At 43.8% G+C, this 22,321-nt stretch overlaps 1 protein-coding gene across 4 annotated transcripts in view; it reads right to left on the reverse strand.

Annotated features, from left to right (window-relative positions):
* The window catches only part of DLG5 (discs large MAGUK scaffold protein 5), a 1,179,851-nt gene that overhangs the window by 846,064 nt on the left and 311,466 nt on the right, over positions 1-22,321 (reverse strand). For all 4 annotated transcript variants that reach the window (XM_069240807.1, XM_069240806.1, XM_069240808.1 and 1 more), the window contains one exon: positions 19,196-19,323. In XM_069240807.1, the coding sequence (XP_069096908.1) occupies positions 19,196-19,323 (128 nt within the window). The remainder of the gene's footprint in view (positions 1-19,195; positions 19,324-22,321) is intronic.

Consider the following 22,321-nt stretch of genomic DNA (forward strand, 5'->3'; position numbering starts at 1 on the left):
CAGCTAAGAGGTAGTTGTTGGAAAATGGGTTATTGGTAGGGCAGGTAGGTACCTACACCTAGCAACAAGCCACTAACCTCCACATAGCTACAGTTAGGTCTCAGTAAATTAATCCCAGCTCAACCCTTGGTAGCTTGGCAACGAGCGTCAAGGCTTAACTTAGGAGACAAAGTGTAAAGCATTCAAATATCACAAAACAGTAATTAAATAAAACACAGGAAACAGTTTAAAAATCCAAAACCAATTTATAAAAATAGTTTATATTTTTATCTTTAAAATGACACAAAAACGATTAAAATCGGTTCAGGGGAACCGGAGATATGAATTTTTAAAGAATTATTACTTTTCTAGCGCTTAGAAACAAAAAGCGCCAATCGGGTCATCTGGTTGCACCTCGACCGGGGCAAAGTCAAACTTTCAGGCCGACCGCGATGGAGCCCTGCTCGGCTACAGGTCGCGGGAGGCCTCGGTTAAAAAGTTACCTTCTGACTTAGTCTTTATTTTGAAGTTTTTCTTCACCGGGACGAACCTGCCAGTTGAATCCGACCTCCTGGAGCCCTTGTCCAGATACTCGATGTGGGTTTCCTCGGTGGAGACTTTTACCTTCGGACTTAGTCGTTTTTTCGAGATGAAAATCCTTCGACCGGGGTAAACCTGGATCTTGATCCGACGTCCATGGAGCCCTTCTCGGATACGATGGCTGGGAGGTCCCGGTCAACTTTTTACGTTCGGACTTAGTCTCTTTTTTGGATGTCTTTCTTTACCGGGACGAACCACGAAGTCAGGCCGGGTCGCGGTTGAGGCAAGCCGGCTAGAATTTCCGCGGCGGGTCGGTCCCTCTCTGGAGCTTTTTTCCAAAAATTCTCAAATCTTTTCCAAACTTCTGGGGCTTCACCCAGATGTTCTTTTAAGGTTCTTTTGGGGTCCACAGCTCACCCCAAGGGTCCAGAAGTTCTGTGATGGTCCTTGGGGGGTGCGGACTTCAACTCCCAGAATGCACCTGCCACAAACTCCTTTTTGGCCACTGGACAGTGGTCAGCTGGTCGCTTTCTTCAGGAGTTGGTGCAGGGGACTCTGGTTAGCAATTTTTCACCTGTAGCAAACAGGGAGTCCCTCCTTGAACCAGTTGAAGCCAGGCAAAGTCCTTCTTGTGGTGAAGCCCAAGTGTGCAGCTGGTGCAGTCCTTCTGAGTGCAGGGTCCAGGTGCAGGCCAGGGGTCCAGCAGGGCAGTCCTTCTTCTTCTTTAGTTCCTTTCTTGTTGAATTCTGGAGGGGATCTGAGGCGTGGGTGCAGATCTGCCAGTTTTATCCTTGCTCCTGGGTGAAAAGCAGGGGGGCCCTGGTTCTCCAATCAGGGACAGGGTCGTCCCCACGTGATGACCACTTCCTGGGAAGTGTGGCAAAAATCCATCCCAGAAGGCAACAGTCTCTAAAAATCCAACATGGATGAATCTGATTTTTGGAGGTTACATCTGGCTGAGCCCACCCACTGGTGTGGCTAAAAATCATAAACACACCCCTCTCCTGCCCTCTCCTAATCTAATCAAGGGGGCACCTAATTGTCTGGGGTTGCAGGATGTGGGGGTGTTGCTGGGTGCTGCAAATGTCCTTCTCTGCCTTTGAAGTCCAGTTTGGCAGCCCTCCCCCTTCCTGCCTCACCATCTGCTGAGGGGAGATTCTCTCCCCCAAGCACATTCCTTTGTGTGAAGCCTGGCCACTTCACACCTCATCAAGGCAGCCTGGCAGAAGCTGCTGCAGGCTGGCCAATGAGAGCACAGCAGCAAAAACAATGCAGAGCTGAAATTGGCAACTTTTTAGGTAAAGTCTAAACTTTTTACCTGGACAAGTTATATTAAATCCAACAACTGGAAGTTGTGGGATTTATTACAACAATCAATTTGATACCAAATTCTTGGTATGTAACATTTAAGGAGACTTTAAAATTTAAAATAAAGTCTGCCCATTCTAGCCTATGAAGGCCATTTACTTCAATGAGGGAAAAACGAATTTGGCTGTTTTTACCTCACCAGGGTTATAAATCTATTTTTATAAAGTCCCTGCTTATAGTTACATGGCACCCAGCCCTAGGGGCACATAGGGCACACCTTAGGGGTGACTTATATGTAAAATTAAGGTAGTTTAAGACTTTGGAAGTACCTTTAATTCCAAAGTCGAATTTGCATATAACTTTAATTTAAAAGCAGCCAGCAAGGCAGGCTTGCTTTTAAAATGACACTGGGCACCTCAGCAGTGCACCTAGGTGTGCACCACCTATGCTGTGGTCCCTAAACCTACATGCCCTACCATATACTAGGGACTTATAGGTAGGTTAACTTAGCCAATTTTAATTAGCCTAATTTGCATATCCATTTTACACAGAGCACAGGCCCTGGGACTGGTTAGCAGTACCCAGGGCACCTTTAAAGTCAGGAAAACACCAGCAAAAAGTGGAAAATGGGGGCAAAAAGTTATGGGGCCTCTGCAATCAGCCCTGTTTTCTCACAGTAGTTCAGAGGTAAAAATTATTGCTACTTTATGCAGTGCATCGAAAGTAAAATGGGACCTTTATAATGGACCCACCACAATTACTTAGGATGGGGAGGCAGGAATGGGTAACTGAGGAATTTGCTGGTAGAGCATCCACCAAAAAGATTACCAGTGGCGATTTGTTCTTCTGATTGATACTTCAAACTACAGATTCCTCATCTATTTAAAGCAGTAACTTCAAGGTGGTGGGTCTACAGAAATGCTCAATCTCAGATGTCCTGCAGGATGTATCTGGCAAAGTGGTCATCCCCACAAACTTCAGAATCAAGGATCTAATACTTCATGAAAATGAAGATCGAAGCCCACATAGCAGCCCAACAGATGTTAAGAATAGGAATACCTCTGGACAACATATAGGATACAGCCCTCACTATTGAGGGATGGGCCCTGATGCCCTCAGGGGGCTACTTCTTATGTAGCAGATAATAATGAATGCCACTATAGACCTAGAAAGTTTCCTCTTCTGAACCCCATATCCAGTGAACACCTCACCATCATTCTTCCTACGTCCCATCCCTATAGATAATCAAAGCCTTGCTAGGACCGAGGTGGCAGTGCCTTTCCTCCTCCCTGGTGAGGAGGATGATAAAATGGAGGCAAGATGACAGACTCACGAGGAAAAGGGTTACCATTTATTGCAGAAATGATCTTTCTTTCTTCTTTTGTCATAGAACCAATTGGTCTGGAAAGAAAGATGTGAATGGAGGGAGAACACACAATGCCTGGCACTCTCTAACCAGTGGAGTTATAATAACGCTTATGAGGAAAACTACTTTTCATGCTGCACCTGGCAGCTGTGTGTGGGCTTAACTGGGGAGCCCCACAAGAAGGGGAGCACCAAATTATGGTCCCACTGACACAGAAGAAACATATACATTAAGCCTTCAAGAAACTCATTAACATCATTAAACAAGGAGACACTGATATTGATAGTTTGTTTCATCCTCTAGTATAATGATCATGAAATACTGATTTGCTTTAGTCTTCTAATATATTGTAGCACTTCTTGTAACTTAAAACATGTATCTTACTTAATTAACCTCTTCTGGGGGAAGAGTATAAATATAATTAAGACTACTCAGATTGTAATCTTTATTTTATCTTATAATAACTGACGGCAAAAGTCTGAATCTTCCTAAGCCTTCTTACTAAACTGAAGGTTACAATGTAGTCCCCTTCCATTACAGATTATTTAAGTCTGCTTTTGCCAATTGGAAAAAATTGACTTTTCGTTATCTTTGTGTTCTGTTCCAGTCTTGCTGACGGATCACCAGAAAAGTCCTAAACAGACTTCTTGTGAACTCCTTGATACTGTGAAAACAGATGTAATATTCTAAGAATGTCAAAATCTCAATATTACATGGCTCCACTTCAAGACAGATTTGGAGTGATGCAACAGGTTAATGTGGTTTGTAGCGTCTTCCCCAGCCTGGGTAACCACCAATTACTACACCACACTTGGAGCTGTGTATTACAAGCCTGTGTGTCACTGCTAACTCAGCATTCTAAACCTGTCTTCACATGACCATGCTCTAGCACTTCTGTCTAAGTTCTACGGAGTCCATCAGGAGCCAAAAGTGTTCCGTCATTAATAACTCGCACAATACTACCGCCCCCCTTCTGTTAAAAAGAATATATATATATATATTTATTTTTTTAGTGGTGCTTTTATTAATCGCCTGACGGCGTCTTCAGAAACTGGGAACTAGCAACATAAGTGCCCATGATCTGCATTGGTAATTCAGGAGCAACAGCAGTCAGGGATTTTTCAATTGGCTATTCAGATCAAGTCTCTACGTTGATATCAGTATCTGACGAGTGGTGAGCTTCATGTCAGAAATCTGAGGAAATTCCCGTAATGGACTTTCCACGACACTGGGCAGTCTCCAAATTTCCATTGCTGGTTATGACATGAAATTGGTCAGCATCGAATGAAGCATCAGACGTATGTTTTCTCGAGTGCCGAACAGCTACTCGATCCCCTCTAGTGAAAACAATGTCTTTTGTAAGTTGTTGCTTGTCTGCATGGGCCTTCATTTCCTTTTTACGATCCAAGTCTTTGGTATGTGTTTCTTCCTCAGTACTTAATCTTCTGAAGGTCCACTGAAGTAGCTTGATGGCCATAGCTTTCCCGAACATCAAAATGCAGGGCTTTCAACCTGTGGTCGAGTGAGGGGTCGAACAGTAAGCTTAGAGAGTATAATTCAAGACAGTTTTAAGGTTGAGCTTTTCCAGAACAGCTTTCTTCACTGTACTCATGAAATGTTTGACAATGCCATTGGCCTATGACCAAAGAGAAGTGCTCTTCTGATGCTTCACGTCAAGATGACTGATAATATCTCTGAATTGTCAACTGTTTAAATGTGGCCATTGCCAGATTTTAAGATTGCAGGAATAACCCATTTCGTAAATGTACTGTCTAATCTCTTGATGACTCTCTCTTGAGCAACAGATGTGATCCCTCAGGTAATGTTCATTGTCGTGAGGACTGAAAAAGTAAACAGCAATTCTTCCCCATACATGCTTGGGTAGCTCTGACATGCTTGCAGGGTGTTATATTTTTCATGACAGGCAGTTGCATAGATGACAGGCCTTCAATTCTCTTTCGACTCATCAAGATGAGGTAATCAGACTCTGTCTTGGAGCGCTTGTTTGGTGGCAACGATTCCAAAATGCCCTTCATGGGCCACTTCAATTGTCTGTTGTTGCAGATTGTCCGGAAAAACAATTCTCTAACTCCTCAGGCTAATGCCTTCTTGAGTGACAGACAGTTCATCTTTGACATTTTAAACTTCTGGTATTCACTGTCACGAGGTCAAGTGTGCTGGTTCCAAAACTTTTAATGAGTCACTATTTTGACTAGTGGCAGTGACAATTTGCTCAACAAAATGGCAGCTGGTGTGTTTGATTCCACAATGAAATTTATATAAGCCATCTTTGAAGAAGTACCTTTACACTGTATAGGCACTCTAGAGAAGTTGATGGAAGAGTTTTTGTCTTTCCCTGGACGGTGCACGATTGTGTAGCTCTAGTCTAGTAATCATAGAACCCAACGTTTAATGAGAGGAGACATCTTGGCCTTTGGATTGCCAAAAATGGTCAACAAAGTTTGATGATCTGTTACAAGTGTACGCACAAGAATATGAGGAAATGTTCACAAGCTAAACTTTATTTTTCAGGTTGTGAATAAGCATGTTCAGTTTGTGACAAACTTGCTTGCATATGCTACAATATGTGTTCGAGCATTCGTGTGTCCGCTGTGCTGTGCAAGCACTGCATCTAACCCAACTGGGCTAGCGTCACCAAAAACGTCAGAAGGAAGCATTGGATTAAAGTATGCCATTTCAGTATCGTTCTCAATAGCTTGCTTGATTCTCTTAAAGCCTTGCTTGCATTCTCGTGACCAATGAACTGAAATATTTTTCATCAAGTCTCTCAAGGGAGCACTCAGAATGGCAAAGTCTCACATGTATCTGGAACGGTAACTGGTCGAATCGAATTCGATGCAGCCCTTGTTTTATAACAAAACAAAAAAAACACACAAAAAAAAACAGATAAAGAATCTTTTCTGTCCTGACTTAAATGTCTTTTAGAACAAATGCCTGATCAACAACAGATTCAAATTATTGTAGAATGTTCAAGTTCAGTCAGAGGGTTCAAGTTCACAGATGTTTGGCTGTGATGCACAACTTAACCAAAGCGCCTGGAAAAGAGGTCAGAGGTAAAACTAAATGTCCCATAGCAGCTAAAAACAAAACCTCCTCTACTCGGATGCCAGGACCTGCTGCCATAGATTAGTCCATTCCTATCAATCAGTGACTTCTAAACCGCAGCTAATCACCCGTATGGCCTCAAGGTGCTCAGTGGAAAACAGATGCATATTTGGACTGGCCCATTAGTGAACTAACTTGTCTCACTGCCACTCGGCAGGTATTTCCAAGCAAGGCTGGTGTTCTTTGTCATCTAGATCCATGACAATTGCACTGCTTCAAAAGAATAAGAGAAATCTCATGCTTCCTTGCTCGCTAACATGTATGTGGTGTTGTCCATCCTGACCAACAACAAAGATATATCCCTTAGAAACAATGCTTTAAGACCTCTGCTAACTGCCAAGACCTCTAAAACAGAATGTGCAATTAAGCTTCCTCTGACAACCTCACGCTACCCAGAGTTCTTGGAGGTGGGCCCGCAACCTTCCTTGACGGAATGCATTGTCATGACAAAGTCTGTGATCAGGACTTAAAAGTGAGGTAAAACTGCAGTGTTTTACTGTTGGTTTGACAAGGTTGGAGATGTTTTTGCTCAAATGTAACACTGCGTTCTTCTAGAACCTGTGAGCTTATGTGACGTAGGTGGCATAGTTTTTCAGAATACACATATATATTACATCCAAATAAGGCTTAATTTATGGCAAATGTGAGAAACACTAACTCTTTCAGGTGTGTGAGTCTTCAAGCCTAGAGAAGTAATTTTTTGAATGGTGATAATAGCCAACAGTGTGAAAGTTTGCCATATTATTTGAGCAGCAGGTTGGAGTTAGTCGTGCTAACAAATATAGCAGAAGACAGTGGTCAGGAATCTTCCTTTCTCCTGTCCAGGGAGACCTATGTGTATTGAGTAACAATGTAAGGCCATCCAACCTCACATCCAACAGATCTGAAAGGAATCATAGTTGGATAAATTTGCCTTCCAAACAAATTGCTTACTGAAACTTTTAATTCAGTACAGTGCAGATACAAAGACTTCACAACAACTTCTCCCTCCATTATCCACAGCGAGTCATTAGGTAGAAATAAGGGTATAAGGAGACTTGAGATTTGGGGGGTGGGGGGGCAGAAACCAATCAACTGATTGCTCGAGGAGAGGTTCTTAAGTGCAGTTATCAGATTGAAGACCTGACAGCTTTATATGTATGCAAGGATAAGTACGTGACTTGGTATTATCTATGTGGGCAGATTATTATTCTCTCAGCCAATGCAATAATCCTGAGACTGATAATATGTTACAGGGTTGGTAGGCATTAGACTTATTTGATACAGGTAGTAGGGAAGTGTGATGTAATCGTCTTTGGATATTTCTAATGGTCATCTTGAGGGGCGTAGCTTGGTCAGTAAAATTGGTGGGGGTTCGAGCTTCAGATTTCCTGACAATCACGCTGATGCAAGAGGAGCTTAAGAGGAAGTGGAAAGAGAGAGATATGTAGATTGGTAGGAGCACTAAGAGAAACACAATATTTTGTAAAATAAGGAACATTTTTAAGGGCTTTCAAAACAGAGAAGTGTGTGTGTGTGTGTGTGTGTGTGTGTGTGTGTGTGTGTGTGTGTGTGTGTGTGTGTGTGTGTGTGTGTGTGTGTGTGTGTGTGTGTGTGTGTGTGTGTGTGTGTGTGTGTGTGTGTGTGTGTGTGTGTGTGTGTGTGTGTGTGTGTGTGTGTGTGTGTGTGTGTGTGAGAGAGAGAGAGAGAGAGAGAGAGAGAGAGAGAGAGAGAGAGAGAGAGAGAGAGAGAGAGAGAGAGAGAGAGAGAGAGAGAGAGAGAGCATAAATCCCAGGTGAAATCCGACAGACCTGTCACCATACCTGACGGAAAGCTACTGTACCTAACTATTCATCATAGAAGACATTTATTGGGGTGGTAAAACACCCCAGACCACCCCTTGAAGCCATGCCCCTGGTCATCTTATTCTGTTTAATGAATGACTGCTGAGATTACTTTAATTTCCAGAACTCAGATACGCAATATTTAATCATCAATTACACATAATAACTAACATGTTATTAAAAAAACAAACAGCGCACAAGTCCCTGGAGCTGGATGAGCCCACCCAGTCAGAGAGGAGTGACTGACACCAGTTTGTTATGCTTTTCTTCAAATGGGAAGGATAAGCCATATTCCTGTGGAGCTAAGAAAATCTTTCCAGGTGTGGCCATCCCATTCACACTCCCCTTTGAAATATTGCAGACTTGATTACCCTTGTGGTGATCTTTTGTATAAGACACAACCGAATAATAGGAAGACTTGATGTCCTTGCTTCCTAAGGAAGCCTGATAAGATACTCAGGGCAGACGTTTGACAGGTGAAAGACACTGATCCAGTAATGGAGAGCAGCCACAGGATGGATGGGTAGAAGTTACAAAATAAGGGTCCTGTAGATCCAACAATGTTAGGCATTCTTCTTTAGTAGCTGCAAGGCATCCTATAAGGACACAATGCTGAAAATAGTTTTTGGGGGGAAATTCATCAGATTAGCATGCAACGGTTTCGGATGGAACACTATATTCCAGATTTTTATTTTTTAAATGAGGAAAAGCGATACTTTTAGCCATTTGCTTTGCTGAGATGTGGAGACAGGCTCCAGGGCCCCCTTCAGCAGCAGAGAGTATATATCAGCCATGAGAAGCTTTATAGTTTGCTAGGTTCTTATCAGCTGTTAGAACTAGAGGGGATCTTTCCTTGACAAATTACAGAGAATGATTCAATTCAGTTAGGTCTGGAACCCAATGATCTAATGTAATCAACCACCACTGCTGCACATCCTCTTTTCCAAAGAGGGTGTGAATATGTGTAGTTCAAACAGAGTTGGAGGATGCGGGGAGGAGTTTGGCTCCTTCCTCTAGTTGATTACCTGCTGTATGAAGATGTTTAATGATACCTGGAAACTAACTAGACATGTCCGGACCGTGGAAGTACTGTTGTTTATCGTAGTAGGATTCATATCCTTCTTGCAGGGTTTTAGTGCCACTTCAGTGCATCACAATAAAAAAGCTGCAGATAACTAAACTGCTGACCACCCCTTTGAAGGGTGGATCAGGGGTGCTGAGGCCCAGCCCTCACACTAATAATTAAACATGTCTCATGAGTGAGTTTTGGACTGGTGGGCCTCCAGAGACTACAAACCATCCCTAGGTGGGCCCCCTGCCCCCCCCTCACCCCAATGGGGAAGCCAGCTGGGGAGGTGGATTAGAAGCTAGATCCTAGAATGACAAATAGAGCACAGATGGGAAGGGAGGAGTCCCCGCCTCTATTTCCAAAGGGTGTGTAGAGGAAGCCCTTAGGAATACATATTGTAGGCCTTGCCATCCTGCGCTGGGCCCAATGGCTGGATTGCGTGCAGGACCTGACTCACAACATGACTAGCATGGGCACAAAGGTCAACAGGCCTCAGTTTAGAGGAAATTTAAGGTATTTGCCAAGGTCCTGGTGGCCCAGCCACACCACTGCTGCAGACTAAATTGGGATCAACAGTAATGGCCAACTGATCAATCATCCTTCAGGCTACCAGGGAGAATAAAGGTGACACTCGAGGATTATATGGAGGGAGTGGGGGTTGGGGACTTGCTGCTTCAAAACGACCTCTGAAAACTGGCAGACCGCAAAACACAGGCTGAAGCCTGCACTGCCACTGTGAAGGATGAGATGCACTCTGAAAAAGAAGTGAAATGCCCCTGAGAGGTGTTTATTCTGCTCAAACAATAGGCCGAAGATGCAGACGGCTGATACCAGATAAAATAACCAAAGACTTGTTGTGATCCCAGAGGGGGCAAAGGACAATAGGCCTCAACAATCTTGCACCACTTGGTTGATCCTTGGATCTCACAGACCGAATTATGCTCCAGTTTCGGTTGTAAAGGGCTCACAGGGTCTCGGTCACAAGGCACTACCCTTCACTGCTCTCCATGTCAAAGAATCAAGAGAGTTTTGAACTATGTAGATCAGGACACCATTCTGACAGTGGCACACCAGGAACCAAAACTGCAATGTTACACAACCAAGGTATTTCCCAGATTCTTTTGCTTGGGTGCAGACGAAGCAAAAATCCTTAACCCAGGTCAAAAAAACACAGGGCTATGCAAATCAAGTACATGCTGCTGTTCCTGAAAAAACTGTTGGTGCTGTACAGGGGTAAAACCATCTTCTTTGAGGCCCATGAAAGTGTGTGGGTGGAAGAAAAGAAACTCCCTCACCACAGACGAGAGACCTTGGAAGATTGGCAGCCAATTGTTATCTCTGATGGCAGGTCTCTCCTGGAAGAACCTCACCCAACACACTAGAGATGATGCTGCACCATATCGAAGAGGAGATCGACACAGCAGGGTGCACCCTTATCTGGCACCCATGTTAAAGAAAGCCCAAATATGCACACTGCCCGACTCATTTATGGTCCGACCTTTCATTGCACCAATAGCTGTAGACATACTGATGGTGGGGGGAACTGCTGTCCCACCCTGGCCCAAAATATTGTCTTTGACTACACACCATGAAGGAAAGGCTGTCAATATCCCAGTTCAATTTTAAGGGTGACAGACTTCCAATTATGAAGTGTAGGGTTGGGGGAGTTGAATGCAGGATGTTTCATTTTCTCTGGATTTTTACAGTCCACTCGTGACATGCTGGGTATGACACCCCATATTATATACACATGCATGCAACACAAGAATCTCGACAACCAGGTTATAAAATCTATCATGCAATGTAAATGGCCTGAATAAGTTCAAAAGAGAGGCCGAGGTCCAATGTGTTAAAAATGGGCTCCCAATATTCTCTTCCTTCGGGACATACCATTTTTGGGCAGATATACTAATTCCTTGAGAAAGACTGTTACACTAGAGTGTTTCATTCTGGTTTGATTACTAACTACAGCTATAGCACTTTTACTTTACAACTCCTTCCCACTGGAGGCAACAGACGTTTACCACATTAACCTAGGACAGTAGGTTGCAAGCTCCAGGATAATAGAAGGCAGACCTTGGAAGATCGCCAGCGTCTATGTGCCACCTGCTCGAATGTAAGGCATACTACAGGGATTAAGCACCCTACTTCTTGGTTGCTATGGGGCAACTTCAGCACAGTAATGACCTAGGGCATAGACTCCACTGTACACTCCCATTCATGTCAGTTTATGACCCTCCGCATGTGGACAGCCTTGTTAGGTCTTAGCGATGTCTATTAGGTGAAGAGCCCCACAGATGGCTGCTTTACCAACTATTTATGTGCATATCACTCACAGTACAGGATTGGATTGTTTATTTTTTAGTAGCGTTGGACCGCACAGGTATGAGTAGTTCTAGTATCTTGCTGAGATACCTATCTGATCAATCCCTGTCAGAATTGACACTGAACAACCCCAAAAGAGATAATGGTTGCCACTGGAGACTGAATGCTTGGCTATTAGATTAGAACTTTGAAGTTTCTGTGAGAAAAAAAGAGCCATTCTTTGAATTTACTAAAAGCTCAGTATCTTTCGAGACCGTAACATGAGAGGCTCTTAGGGTCATGACAACAGCTGGGATAATCTCAAACGGTCAAATAGAAAAAAAAAGAGTAAGTGGGGGAGATAAACATGTAAGAAAAGCAAATTTCCACACTGGAGTGAGCAATCACAGACTCCTTCAAGCTAAGCTATTAGATCTGGCAAAATGGTTTAAATGGCATCATAACATAGAATATATGTGACAGGTGATAAGACCAGTAAACTCATCTACAAGCTAGCAAATGGGAATGCAGAAACCAGACATTTCTCGCACATTCATGACCCAAAGCTTGGGCTGACCACAAACTCCCTAGAAACTGCTAATGCATTTGCTAACTAGTATAACATCCTATATGCCAGGAGGCAACCGTGTAGAGTGGAGAGGCCTATAATCAAGCCTTACCAATAGACAGGATAAAGAAGAAGACAAAAAAGAGCTCTAGACCTTCCATAATGGAAGAGAACCTCATAGAAGCTATAAATGATGTGCCATCAGGGACATGCCCTAACTACTTTCCACTAAAATACTTTAAATGTAATGCCCCTGTCTTAAATCCCCCACATAAATGCTTTGTTCAAAGAGGTCCTCCAGGAGGGAATACTGCCAAATGACCTGATTAGAAACAACAGAGATAATCAATGATAAGCTCAGAAAACCTCTTACAGACTGTACCTTGTACAGGCCTGTTTCATTAATTACATAGTAAAAATGGTAGCAAAGGTGTTGGTGAATAGACTCATTAAAGCAATATGGTCCCTGATGTACTGGGATCAAAATGCCTTAATGCTGGGTAGGGTCACTGAACAATGCATTCAGCAGTTGAAAGAGGCACTGCCCCATGTGGAGGAGGTTTAAGACCCACGAGCACTATTAGTCAACTCTGACAAAGTATACGATTCCATGGGCTTCTCCATGCACCATAAGAGACGATCAATTTTGGTTCACTCTTCAAACACTTGAAATTACTTTACTGCTCTCCTTGGGCTCGGTATGGGTCAAAGACATGTTTAGAATGCTTCCGTATAGACTTGGATGCCCCCTCTACTCCCTGTTGCTCGTCGTAGTCATGGAACACTTGGCAGTATGAATGAAGGAAGGTCCACAAATCTGGGGCATTAAAAGACACAGAGGACATGAGGACCATGTTGTGTTCTATGCAGATGATATCTTGTTATATGTGCAGCAACCAGATTATTCTACTTTTCGTTCAATGCACATGATGTGAGTATTCGAGGATGTCTCAGGACTCATGTAAAACTGGGGGAAATCAACAATAGTTCAGCTAAAGTGAAGAGGTGCACCTAGACAGTTGGATAGACAAGTGTACTCCACATGTGATAACTGCATTTAATCATGGGTATGTACATCTCTTGTGACCTGCAGAGGTGTTAGGAACGGATTATGGCCCCTCTGGTATTAAAAAAAGAAAATTCAATATAGAGGTGTGGAGAAGACGCTCTTGAAATAGATTGTTCTATCCCAACTGCTGTATGTGTTTCAAAACTACCCCTTACCATGTCGTGACAAATATTCTGCCACACTAAAATAAGCAATAAACTATATGGAGGCAGGGTGGAGCCCCGCCTGTCACAATTAATAAGTATGCAGTTGCCCTACGATGGAGGGCTGGGCATTGCAGACTTCAGGTTATATTGTTGTAATGTTGGGTGACCCAACTACTCCCCATGAATGAATGACTGGCGGTATGGTGATAGACCGGACCCTTTATGGTACAGCTCCTGGCTCTCAGCAGTCTCCCAACTGAGTGGTTTCCATGCTTGGGACACCAAAAAGATTTCCAGAGGGGATGCGGTCTCTGTAGTTAGTCACATCAAATCATCTGAAAACTAAAGGAAAGGTTAGCTCTCCACAAATCACAATTCTTTAAAATATGCAAATTAGACACGCTCTAGTGGAATACAAGGCAGAACTTATATCTGTCCCAGACTTTAACTCACTAAAATCTAAGCTAGTTTTAGTAAGCTGAAGGGCAAAGGTATAGCCAGGTAAATACAGCACAAGTAGTGAACCCACCAAACTCACCTTCAAATAGTTAAGGACAAATGGGAGAGTGATCAAGACCCATTGGAGAGAAAGGACGAGGGTGAAAGCCATAATAGTGGCTAGACATATGGTGATATCGCCCAACTAAGTCTCACTCAGTTCAAGTACTTCTATAGACTTTACTACATGCCTGCTAGGTTCCAATAAATTAGAAGGAGAACTGATGCAACTTGTCTTAACTGCAGATCTGATGAAGGAACTTCTATCCATGGGGTGTGGGATTGACTGATGATTCAACCCTACTGGACCAAAGTCCATAAACTTCTGGAGCAAGTGACTGGAATACAGCTGATGAGGAGTCCAAAGAGAGCATTAATGGGAATAATGTTGTAAGGGGGTGGGTTGTAGGCAGAAGTTGGTGTTTCGACATTTATTACTAGCAGCAAGGAACACAGATCATTATAGTAACTTGCCGGCCCTCCCACCCACTAATGAACAGCTTAGGGGAATGGACATGTATGCTATGGCAAAGGAAAGCATATCCTGCCCATATAAACATGCCAAGATATGGGGAGTGTGGTGGCAGAACTTTCAATCAATACGATCTAAAGCATGAATGATGGGTTGGGTAACTGTGCCGGGTTGAGGGAGATCAACGTGCTACTCCACCTGCCTTGCAATGAAAAACTAATAAAAAGAGATATGAAGAAAAGAATGATAGTGGTTCCTTCTTTTAAGACCTCATGGAGGTCTGCAAGTAAGGGGCAGGCCCACATCTGTACTTGGTTGAGGATTACGGGGAAATTAGCCACTTTCATTGGTGTGGCTACCATGGTATAAAAAGATCTCTTCCTATAGGTTTCAATTTTAATGGTCTATCGCGGGGATGCGGTCATGAAAAGGTGGCCATATACGAGGAGTGGAGCTGGGACGCTGTTGGAACAACCATTTGTTCTTTGGGATGTCAAATGAGGGAGGTTTATTCTCCATGGCACTGTACACATCTTCAAGCACAGAACCACCACTCGGGCTGCAGTCCATTTCAACATGAGTCACTTCCGTTCTTCTGATATGTAGTTAAAAATGGCCTTAACTAACTTCCAAAGAGGATCTTGGAAGTAGTAAGATAGTAGCAGGTAACTGGTGGGAGTAATCTTTTCCTACTCCCCGCTGTTCTTAAGTGGACACAATGTAACCAAATTATTCTTGCTCTTGCACATTCTCTAGCACTTCAACCTTCTCTTTTTTCGTCGTCATCCCCTGTCCTCAAGTTGTGAAGTTGACATCAGGGTTAGGAAAGGGGCTTGACTTTCAGCATTGTCTGGTAGCTAACGTGGCAGTAGTTAGAAATATTGCATAATAGTCATGCAACGTAATTTGCAAGTCACTTTTCAGATCTACAGAGCTCTACAGCATAGGCAAATCCGGATAATGTGTTGTCGTGCCATTTTTCTGTGTACCACAGCACATTGTAGTACCACTCTTCCTCTTGAAATTGGTGGCTGCCTGCTGCTAATCATTGTAGGAAGCCGGCCCAGTATGTTCTATATCAAAATTAGATATCGTGTGCACAGTATCCAAGGGTTCCTTAGAGGCTAAAGTAGATCATACTAATGCTCTCTCTTGTGGTAGTGTGGTCGAACAGTTAAGCTTATCAGAGGGTGGTGCAAACCATTTGTTGTACACACACAGGCAATACATGAACCACACAGTCAATGACTAACTCCAGATCAACTGTTTTTATTTAGAAAAAATATATATGTTGTTACTTTATTCTAGAACCACAAAATTCAGTTCGTAGTTAAGTACATTTGCAAGTATGTCACAAGCATATGTGTCAACACTGCTTTATTTCAAATTGCCAAGTTATATGATTTTCAAATAAATAGAAATAATCGGTTTTAAAAGTTGACAGTGCAATTTTCGAAGACACAGGCTGGGGTTCAAGTTTATCCCTACCACCCACCACCAGCAACAAGGGGCCGGCTGAGTGTAGAGGTCAAAGTGTATGCAAGATTTAGAATGGACTCCTATGGAGATCAGAGACACTTGGAATTGAATATGTCAGCAGGTAAGTACCCACGTCTTCAGAGTGCAGACCTGGGGGGGTTTAGGTGAGCCCCAAGAGGTAATGGGGGTTGGGGGGTGGCACAGGTTAGCACTAAACACACACCCTTAGCGGCACAGGGGCGGCCGGGTGTAGGGTGCAAACACAGCTTTGGGGTCCCAATGCTTTTCAATAGGGGTGCCCCCAGGCTCACAAAGATGCTGCAGGATAGATCCAGGAAGTCGGTTCCGGAAAACCACAGGCTGGCAAGGAGGGGGCTGCCTGCTGAATGCTGCTGGAACAGTGCTCAAATTCTTGAAGGCCAGGGGACTGGGGGTGCCAGGGTATCTTTAGGCGTCGGGAATCTTCGTCCGGTTCACTCGCAGTCAGGTGGGACCTCCGGATTTAGGCTGCAGGCATTGTCGTGTTGTCCGGGGGGGGTTTAACCCAGGCTGGACACTAGGTCGGAATCGGCTGGGGCCTGCTCTAGACCAATGGGCTACCTGGACACGAGCCGTGGGCGTTGGGTGCAGAGTGGGCAGGACTTATGGATCCGGGGCAGTTCTGGGGGACTGTTCTTTCTGGACAGGGCCGCTGTCCACAGGAGATCTGGAACCTCTGGTGTGCAGGCAGTCCTCTTGAGGCTTATAATAGGTCTATGGTCCTGCAGGATGCGTCACCTTTTTGTCGCAGGACTTCAGACTCTGTAGAAATGCTGGTAGGGCTGGGGCAAAATCAGTTGGTGTCTTCATTCCTCTCTGTTAGGAGTCAGCTTAGCAGTCCTTCTTTCTTCTTGTCGTCTTCCTGAGGTTGCCAGAAAGCTGGTAAGCTAGGTTCAGGGGTACCACTAAATTCTAGATTTAGTGGTGTTGCAGGGGTCAGAGGGGAGGGGAAGGGGACACAGACCTAACCCTATTGGTCCCTGTCCTCCAACCAAGATGGAGGAATCTGCAGGGGGGGGGGGGGGTCACTTCAGCTCTGGACACCTTAGGGGTGGGTCCTAGCTGAAGTGGACACTCCTCCTGTTTTTCCTAATTTTCCCACCGGACTTGTTGCCAAAAGTGTGGCTTTCTCCAGGGGTGGGCATTTCCACCAGCTGGAGTGCCTTGGGTTGCTGTAAAAGAGGCCTGAGCCTTTGAGGCTACCCATCACATGTCATAGTTCCTGCTGGGGCAGGGGGGTAGGTGGGTGGGGGGTTGAAGCACCTCCACCCTGAGCAGGCTTTGTCTCTGGCCACAGAGAGCACAAAGGCTCTCACCCCATGTGGTCAGAAAATTGTCTGGAAGTGGAAGACTGGCACAGACTGGTCAGTCCTGCACTAGAAGTTTGGCTAAAATATAGGGGGCATCTAAAAGATGCCCTCTGGGTGCATTTTTCAATAAATCCAACACTGGCATCAGTGTAGGTTAATTGTGCTCAAAAGTGTGATACCAAACTTCCCAGTCTTCAGTAAAGCCATCATGGAGCTGTGGAGTTCGTAAGGACAAACTCCCAGCCCATTTACTCAGTATGGCCAAACTGCACTTACAATGTCTAAGGATGGACTTAGACAGTGTAGGGGTGTGTTGCTCATGCAGTTTTGCCCTCGCCTGTGAAATAGTGCAACCTGCCTTAGCGCTGTAAGGCCAGCTAGAGGGGTGACTTACCTATGCCACAGGCAGTGGTTTGTTGGCATGGGATCCTGAGAGGGGTGCCATGTCGACTTTGTCTTTGTCTCCCCACCAACACACACAAGCTGCAATTTTTGGGGAAAGAACACTGGTGCTCGGGCCTTTTTAGCAGGATCTCAGCACACACAGTCAAGTAAGCATCAATGTCAGGCAATACTGTGTGATTAGGGGGAGGGGTAACATGCCACAAGGGGCACTTTCCTACAGTCATCTGCAAGGTACTTTTAATCTTGGTCTGCATCATACTCCTCTAGCCTTTACTAGACACTGAGAAGGCCATGGATGTGGGCCATACTGAAACTATCTCAATCACAGCAACCCCCCTTATCCTCTGGACCAAAGATTTTTGCTGCTGGCTTATTGGCGACACAGGTTGTTGTAGCAAGGGCAGCGTAACTCCTGTGGAGTCAGCATGATAGAGGCAACCTATTTCATACAACCTTTGAAACCTATTCTTCATAGAGTCGACAAAGCTCGTGTCAACAAAGCAGGTGTTGACTGGAAATGAAGGCATATAGAGAATGAAGTACTGACTAGGCCATCATCAGCTGACCCTTAATGACTAGTGCACAGCTGTAAGTGGGTCAATGGAGCTTGAGGGTGCCAGAGGCATCTTAGTCAATGATCGAGTAGTCGTTGATGACCAATTAGTCATTAAATCTGAAGATGTACTGGCTCCAGAGAGCATAAGGATTAATGCTCTTGTCAACATAGGATTCTGGTAAAATTCCTCCTTTTCAGTTCTTTCCTTTTCTAAACAAATATTCTAAAATATAAGGGATAGAAATGTATATTCTTAAGCCTAGCAATATGCTTATCTCCGCTTGTAAAGTTAAGCATCCTTTGGTAAACTACTGCTATTCACTGTTTATAAATATTTATAAATATAAAACGTTATGAATATGATTCTTTTATGACCTAGCGCATTCCCATTTCAGATGATAAATGCACACACTTTTAGTTCAATCAAAACATATTTAGATATAGTTGACTGCAGAATAGACTCACAAGTAGTACCAAGCCTTTCTCAAAAATGTGTTTTGTTTAAGAGGGAATTTTCCATTCCTTCAATATGGCCTATGTTTAAATTTGATGATGTCTTATTGGAAACTGGCGTGTACATAAAAATGAAGAATGTATGCTGGCAAAGGGAGTTATTAACAAGTAACTGTAACGTACCCTTCATGGAGGTTCACCACCCTAATAAGTGACTTGTGCTCGCAGCCCTTTATCTACCCCCTCAACTATATTTTATGAAAAAGGTAAAGTAGATTAGGCATCCGGGAAGATTCAGACTGGATAGGCACCATGTTTAAGATAATCTACATTCTGAACTTGCTGTCAGAGTCTCTAAACAAAAGTTTTAGAAAAATCAAAGGGGTATGTTCATTATGTTATATTTTTGTGTTGCACTGTTCTCTCTCATATCTGTTACAATCATTGTGGTTATGAATATGATGATATCAATAATGGATAGCTAGGATTAAATCAATTTGGCCTGACACCTTTTTAAAAGAATTAAAATATTTGAAGTGTCGGAAGGAAAATTATTTCTGTACGCAATGACAAAATAATTTCAGAATGGGAAAGTGTGAATTAAATACCACAGAACAACAACAACAATTACAATCAAAGAAAGAATGTCACTAAGATGAAACCCAAACAGTTCTCTTACACGCACCTTAACCGCCCATCTGCAATACTGCCTTTGTCCACTTTGGAAACAAATATGCCACTGTCTCCAGGGAGGTATGGTTCATTCATACCTTCAGCTACATCAAAACCAAGTGCTTTTAAATCCATGTCCTCCTACAACACACCAAAATAGAATGTACAGAGTTGTTACATGACAAAAACAAAGAAGCAACAAAGAAAAAAAAGCAAATTAAAGAATCTGTGGAGCCATGCAACTGAGAATGCCAGCAAAAAGATTACATTTCAAGCAAAATGATCTGATATACTTGTAATGTGCCTAAACAATCATCTCAATACATACTTCATTTACTTAATTTTATTAATTCAACTGTGTAAACTGTTTTGAGTGGCTGTAGGTACTTGAATCAAAGAACAGCACTAGAAAGGACCTCAGTAAATATTAAATAAAAGAATAATGAAAATAAAATATTAAAATACTATACTCTACATCAGTCAACAATTTTATTGTTTAGAGCTAATTACCAAAGAAGGAATTAGTAGACTATTGATGTAAAACCTGTTCCTCAGTACAAATTATTTGCTTCATCAACGCTTACATTGGTGGTACCAAGCAACTCATCCTTCAGACTCCAGAGAAAGTCATAACTGATAGGCTTGAGAACACAAAATAATTTCTTACCAGCATAATAGAACAATTTATTTAACTTTGATAACATACTTTCTGGTAGACACTATCTAACCGCGGATTCCTCAGCTTTTAAATGCTCCCCCAGGGGTTAAGACTAGATCCAGAATATCTGCAGCAGTACCCCTGCTTGCCAGTAGGTGGTGCCGAAGGCTCCGCACAAACGTCAACCCACGCCAGCTATGACGTTCATGGGCAGAAACAGGTGCCACTCATATGTGCCGACATTAGTTACCTTCTGGATGCTTCCACACCCGTCGTTTAGTCCAGAGTGCAGAGTCCTAGATTAGGATTTTTTTGGAGTGAAAGGACCAGTTCAATGAACAGGGAAGTAGGAGGGTCAGTGAGGATCCGTGATTAGATAGAGTCACTACCAGAAAGAGCATTACCCGAGGTGAGAAAATTGTTCTTCTAGTACAAATATCTATCAGATTCCTCATCTTTTGAATACATACCCAAGCAATGCCTCCTAGGTGGTGGGTCCATGTACTAGCTCAGACCAAAACATCCTGAAGGACCGAATGGACACAGTGACCTTCTCAGCAGACCTGGCTGTCCAGACAATGCTTTGCTAATGAATAGAGGGACGCCCATATCACTGCCTACCAAATGTCCAGAACTGGTACGCAGAGAGCCAAAACAGTGGTAGCAACATTGATTGGCAAGCTCTCAGGAGGCTGTTTTTTGGCCAGTGTGTAGCAGATCTTAATGTAGAGCACGATCTAGCACCAGATGGACCTTTACTGCACAACCTTGCCTTTCTTTGTTGTAATGAATAAGTTAAAGAGCTGACCATCCACCTGATGGTCTCTGGTACGATGGATGTAGAAGCCAGGGGTTCTTTTTTTGATCTAACTGGTTAAGTCTCTCTTTCTCCTTAGAGGGATGAGGCGGAGCAAACAACTCCATAAGGGAGATTTTCTTACGTACTTGAATGCAAGTCTTCCATTGGAAGGAAGGATGCATGAGTCTGTAGAATCAGTCTATCTGGGTAGAAAGCAGTGCACGGCAGGTTGAGAGATCACAGCTGGGACACAGCTATGGTGACAAGGAATACTGTCTTCAGAGTAAGCAGCTGCAGATTATAACAGTGGAGAGGCTCAAAAGGCGCATAAAGGAAGGAATGTGGAGACAAAATTTAAGTATGATTGGGGCATAACAAGGCCAGAAGGGGGAATCATACCTTGTAGTCCTTTGAGAAAACTCATTACAGCGAGTGACTAAAAGCATGATGACTAGTCCAGCAGCCGTAGAAAGGGTGAAAGAGCCAAAAGAAACACTTTGACAGTCCCCGATGCATGGCCATACTGGGCGAGACATGACAAGAACAACAGAACTTCAGACAGTTTAACACCGCACCAGGCCTCAAGCTTATAGGCTCAGTGGTATACAGATTTAGGTGAGGGACGCAAGGCTACCAAGACAAAATCGAAGACTTAGGGCAGAAGGTCAAAAGCACTTAACTGTTTCCACTTAGTCTTAAAGCATGGAGATGTAGATTGAGCATGCTTGGGTGTTATGTGAACACCTGAAATAGTGCACAATTCACCCCAGAAAGGGTATCTTGGTGCTTAAATGGTATCTTGGCACAGAACCCCGGCCTACTTCTGTGATAGGGAATCCTTCTGAAGAGTCAACCTTATTGAAGGACAAATGCTCATGCAAAGGACTTCAGGATTCCAGACAGTTCGTGCACAATCCACGGGTATTAGGATGACTTGCCGCAGTTGGTCCTAATCTTCTTTAGAACTCTGTGCAGGAGAGGTATAAGTGGGGAGTGCGGGCGTGGCCGAGCCAGCCAAGATGGAGGATGCAAGTCTATGAAGCCCGGTCTTGCCCACCTGTGAAACAGCCAAAATCCAGCAGCAGATCCCATCGGAGTGGCACCAGGGGGGCATAACCTTGCTTGCTGACTCCTGACAGGCCTGGCTGAGCCGCTCAGATCCTCATTGCCCTCCAATACAAGACGCAGGAATATGACACTCCAGCAATGCTGCAATCAGATACACTGGACTTAGTGCGCGCAGACATTCAGCATTCCAGAGTTTCAATGGAGATGTGCCTGACCGCTATCGCTACGGACATAAGTTTTCTTAGGGATGACCAGCGAAAACTCACTGATAAAGTACAGTACAAGCTAATCAACGTAACATACAAGAGCATCAACACCGGGTCAGTCTTCTGGAGGACAGAGCTGAGAGCCGTGAGGGCTGCTTCGGTAGGTGTAATGTCTGCATAGTTTATCTGCCAGAGGCCTTCACTCAGCCTCTGAACTCACGCCTTTTTTCACACATGAGAGAAAACACACCCTGCACCAACTCGTCGACCCATACCCGAGCTCCTCCCCACCACATGCTGGCAAAACTTCTTCACTTTAAAGATCATGATACCATCCTCCAGGCTGCCCGCCAATTAGGTCCCCTTAGCGATGAGGACAAAACTATTATGCGCTTCCCTGATAACACA

The sequence above is a fragment of the Pleurodeles waltl genome, chromosome 6, assembly GCF_031143425.1.
Source record: "Pleurodeles waltl isolate 20211129_DDA chromosome 6, aPleWal1.hap1.20221129, whole genome shotgun sequence".
Classification (NCBI taxonomy): Eukaryota; Metazoa; Chordata; class Amphibia; order Caudata; family Salamandridae; genus Pleurodeles; species Pleurodeles waltl.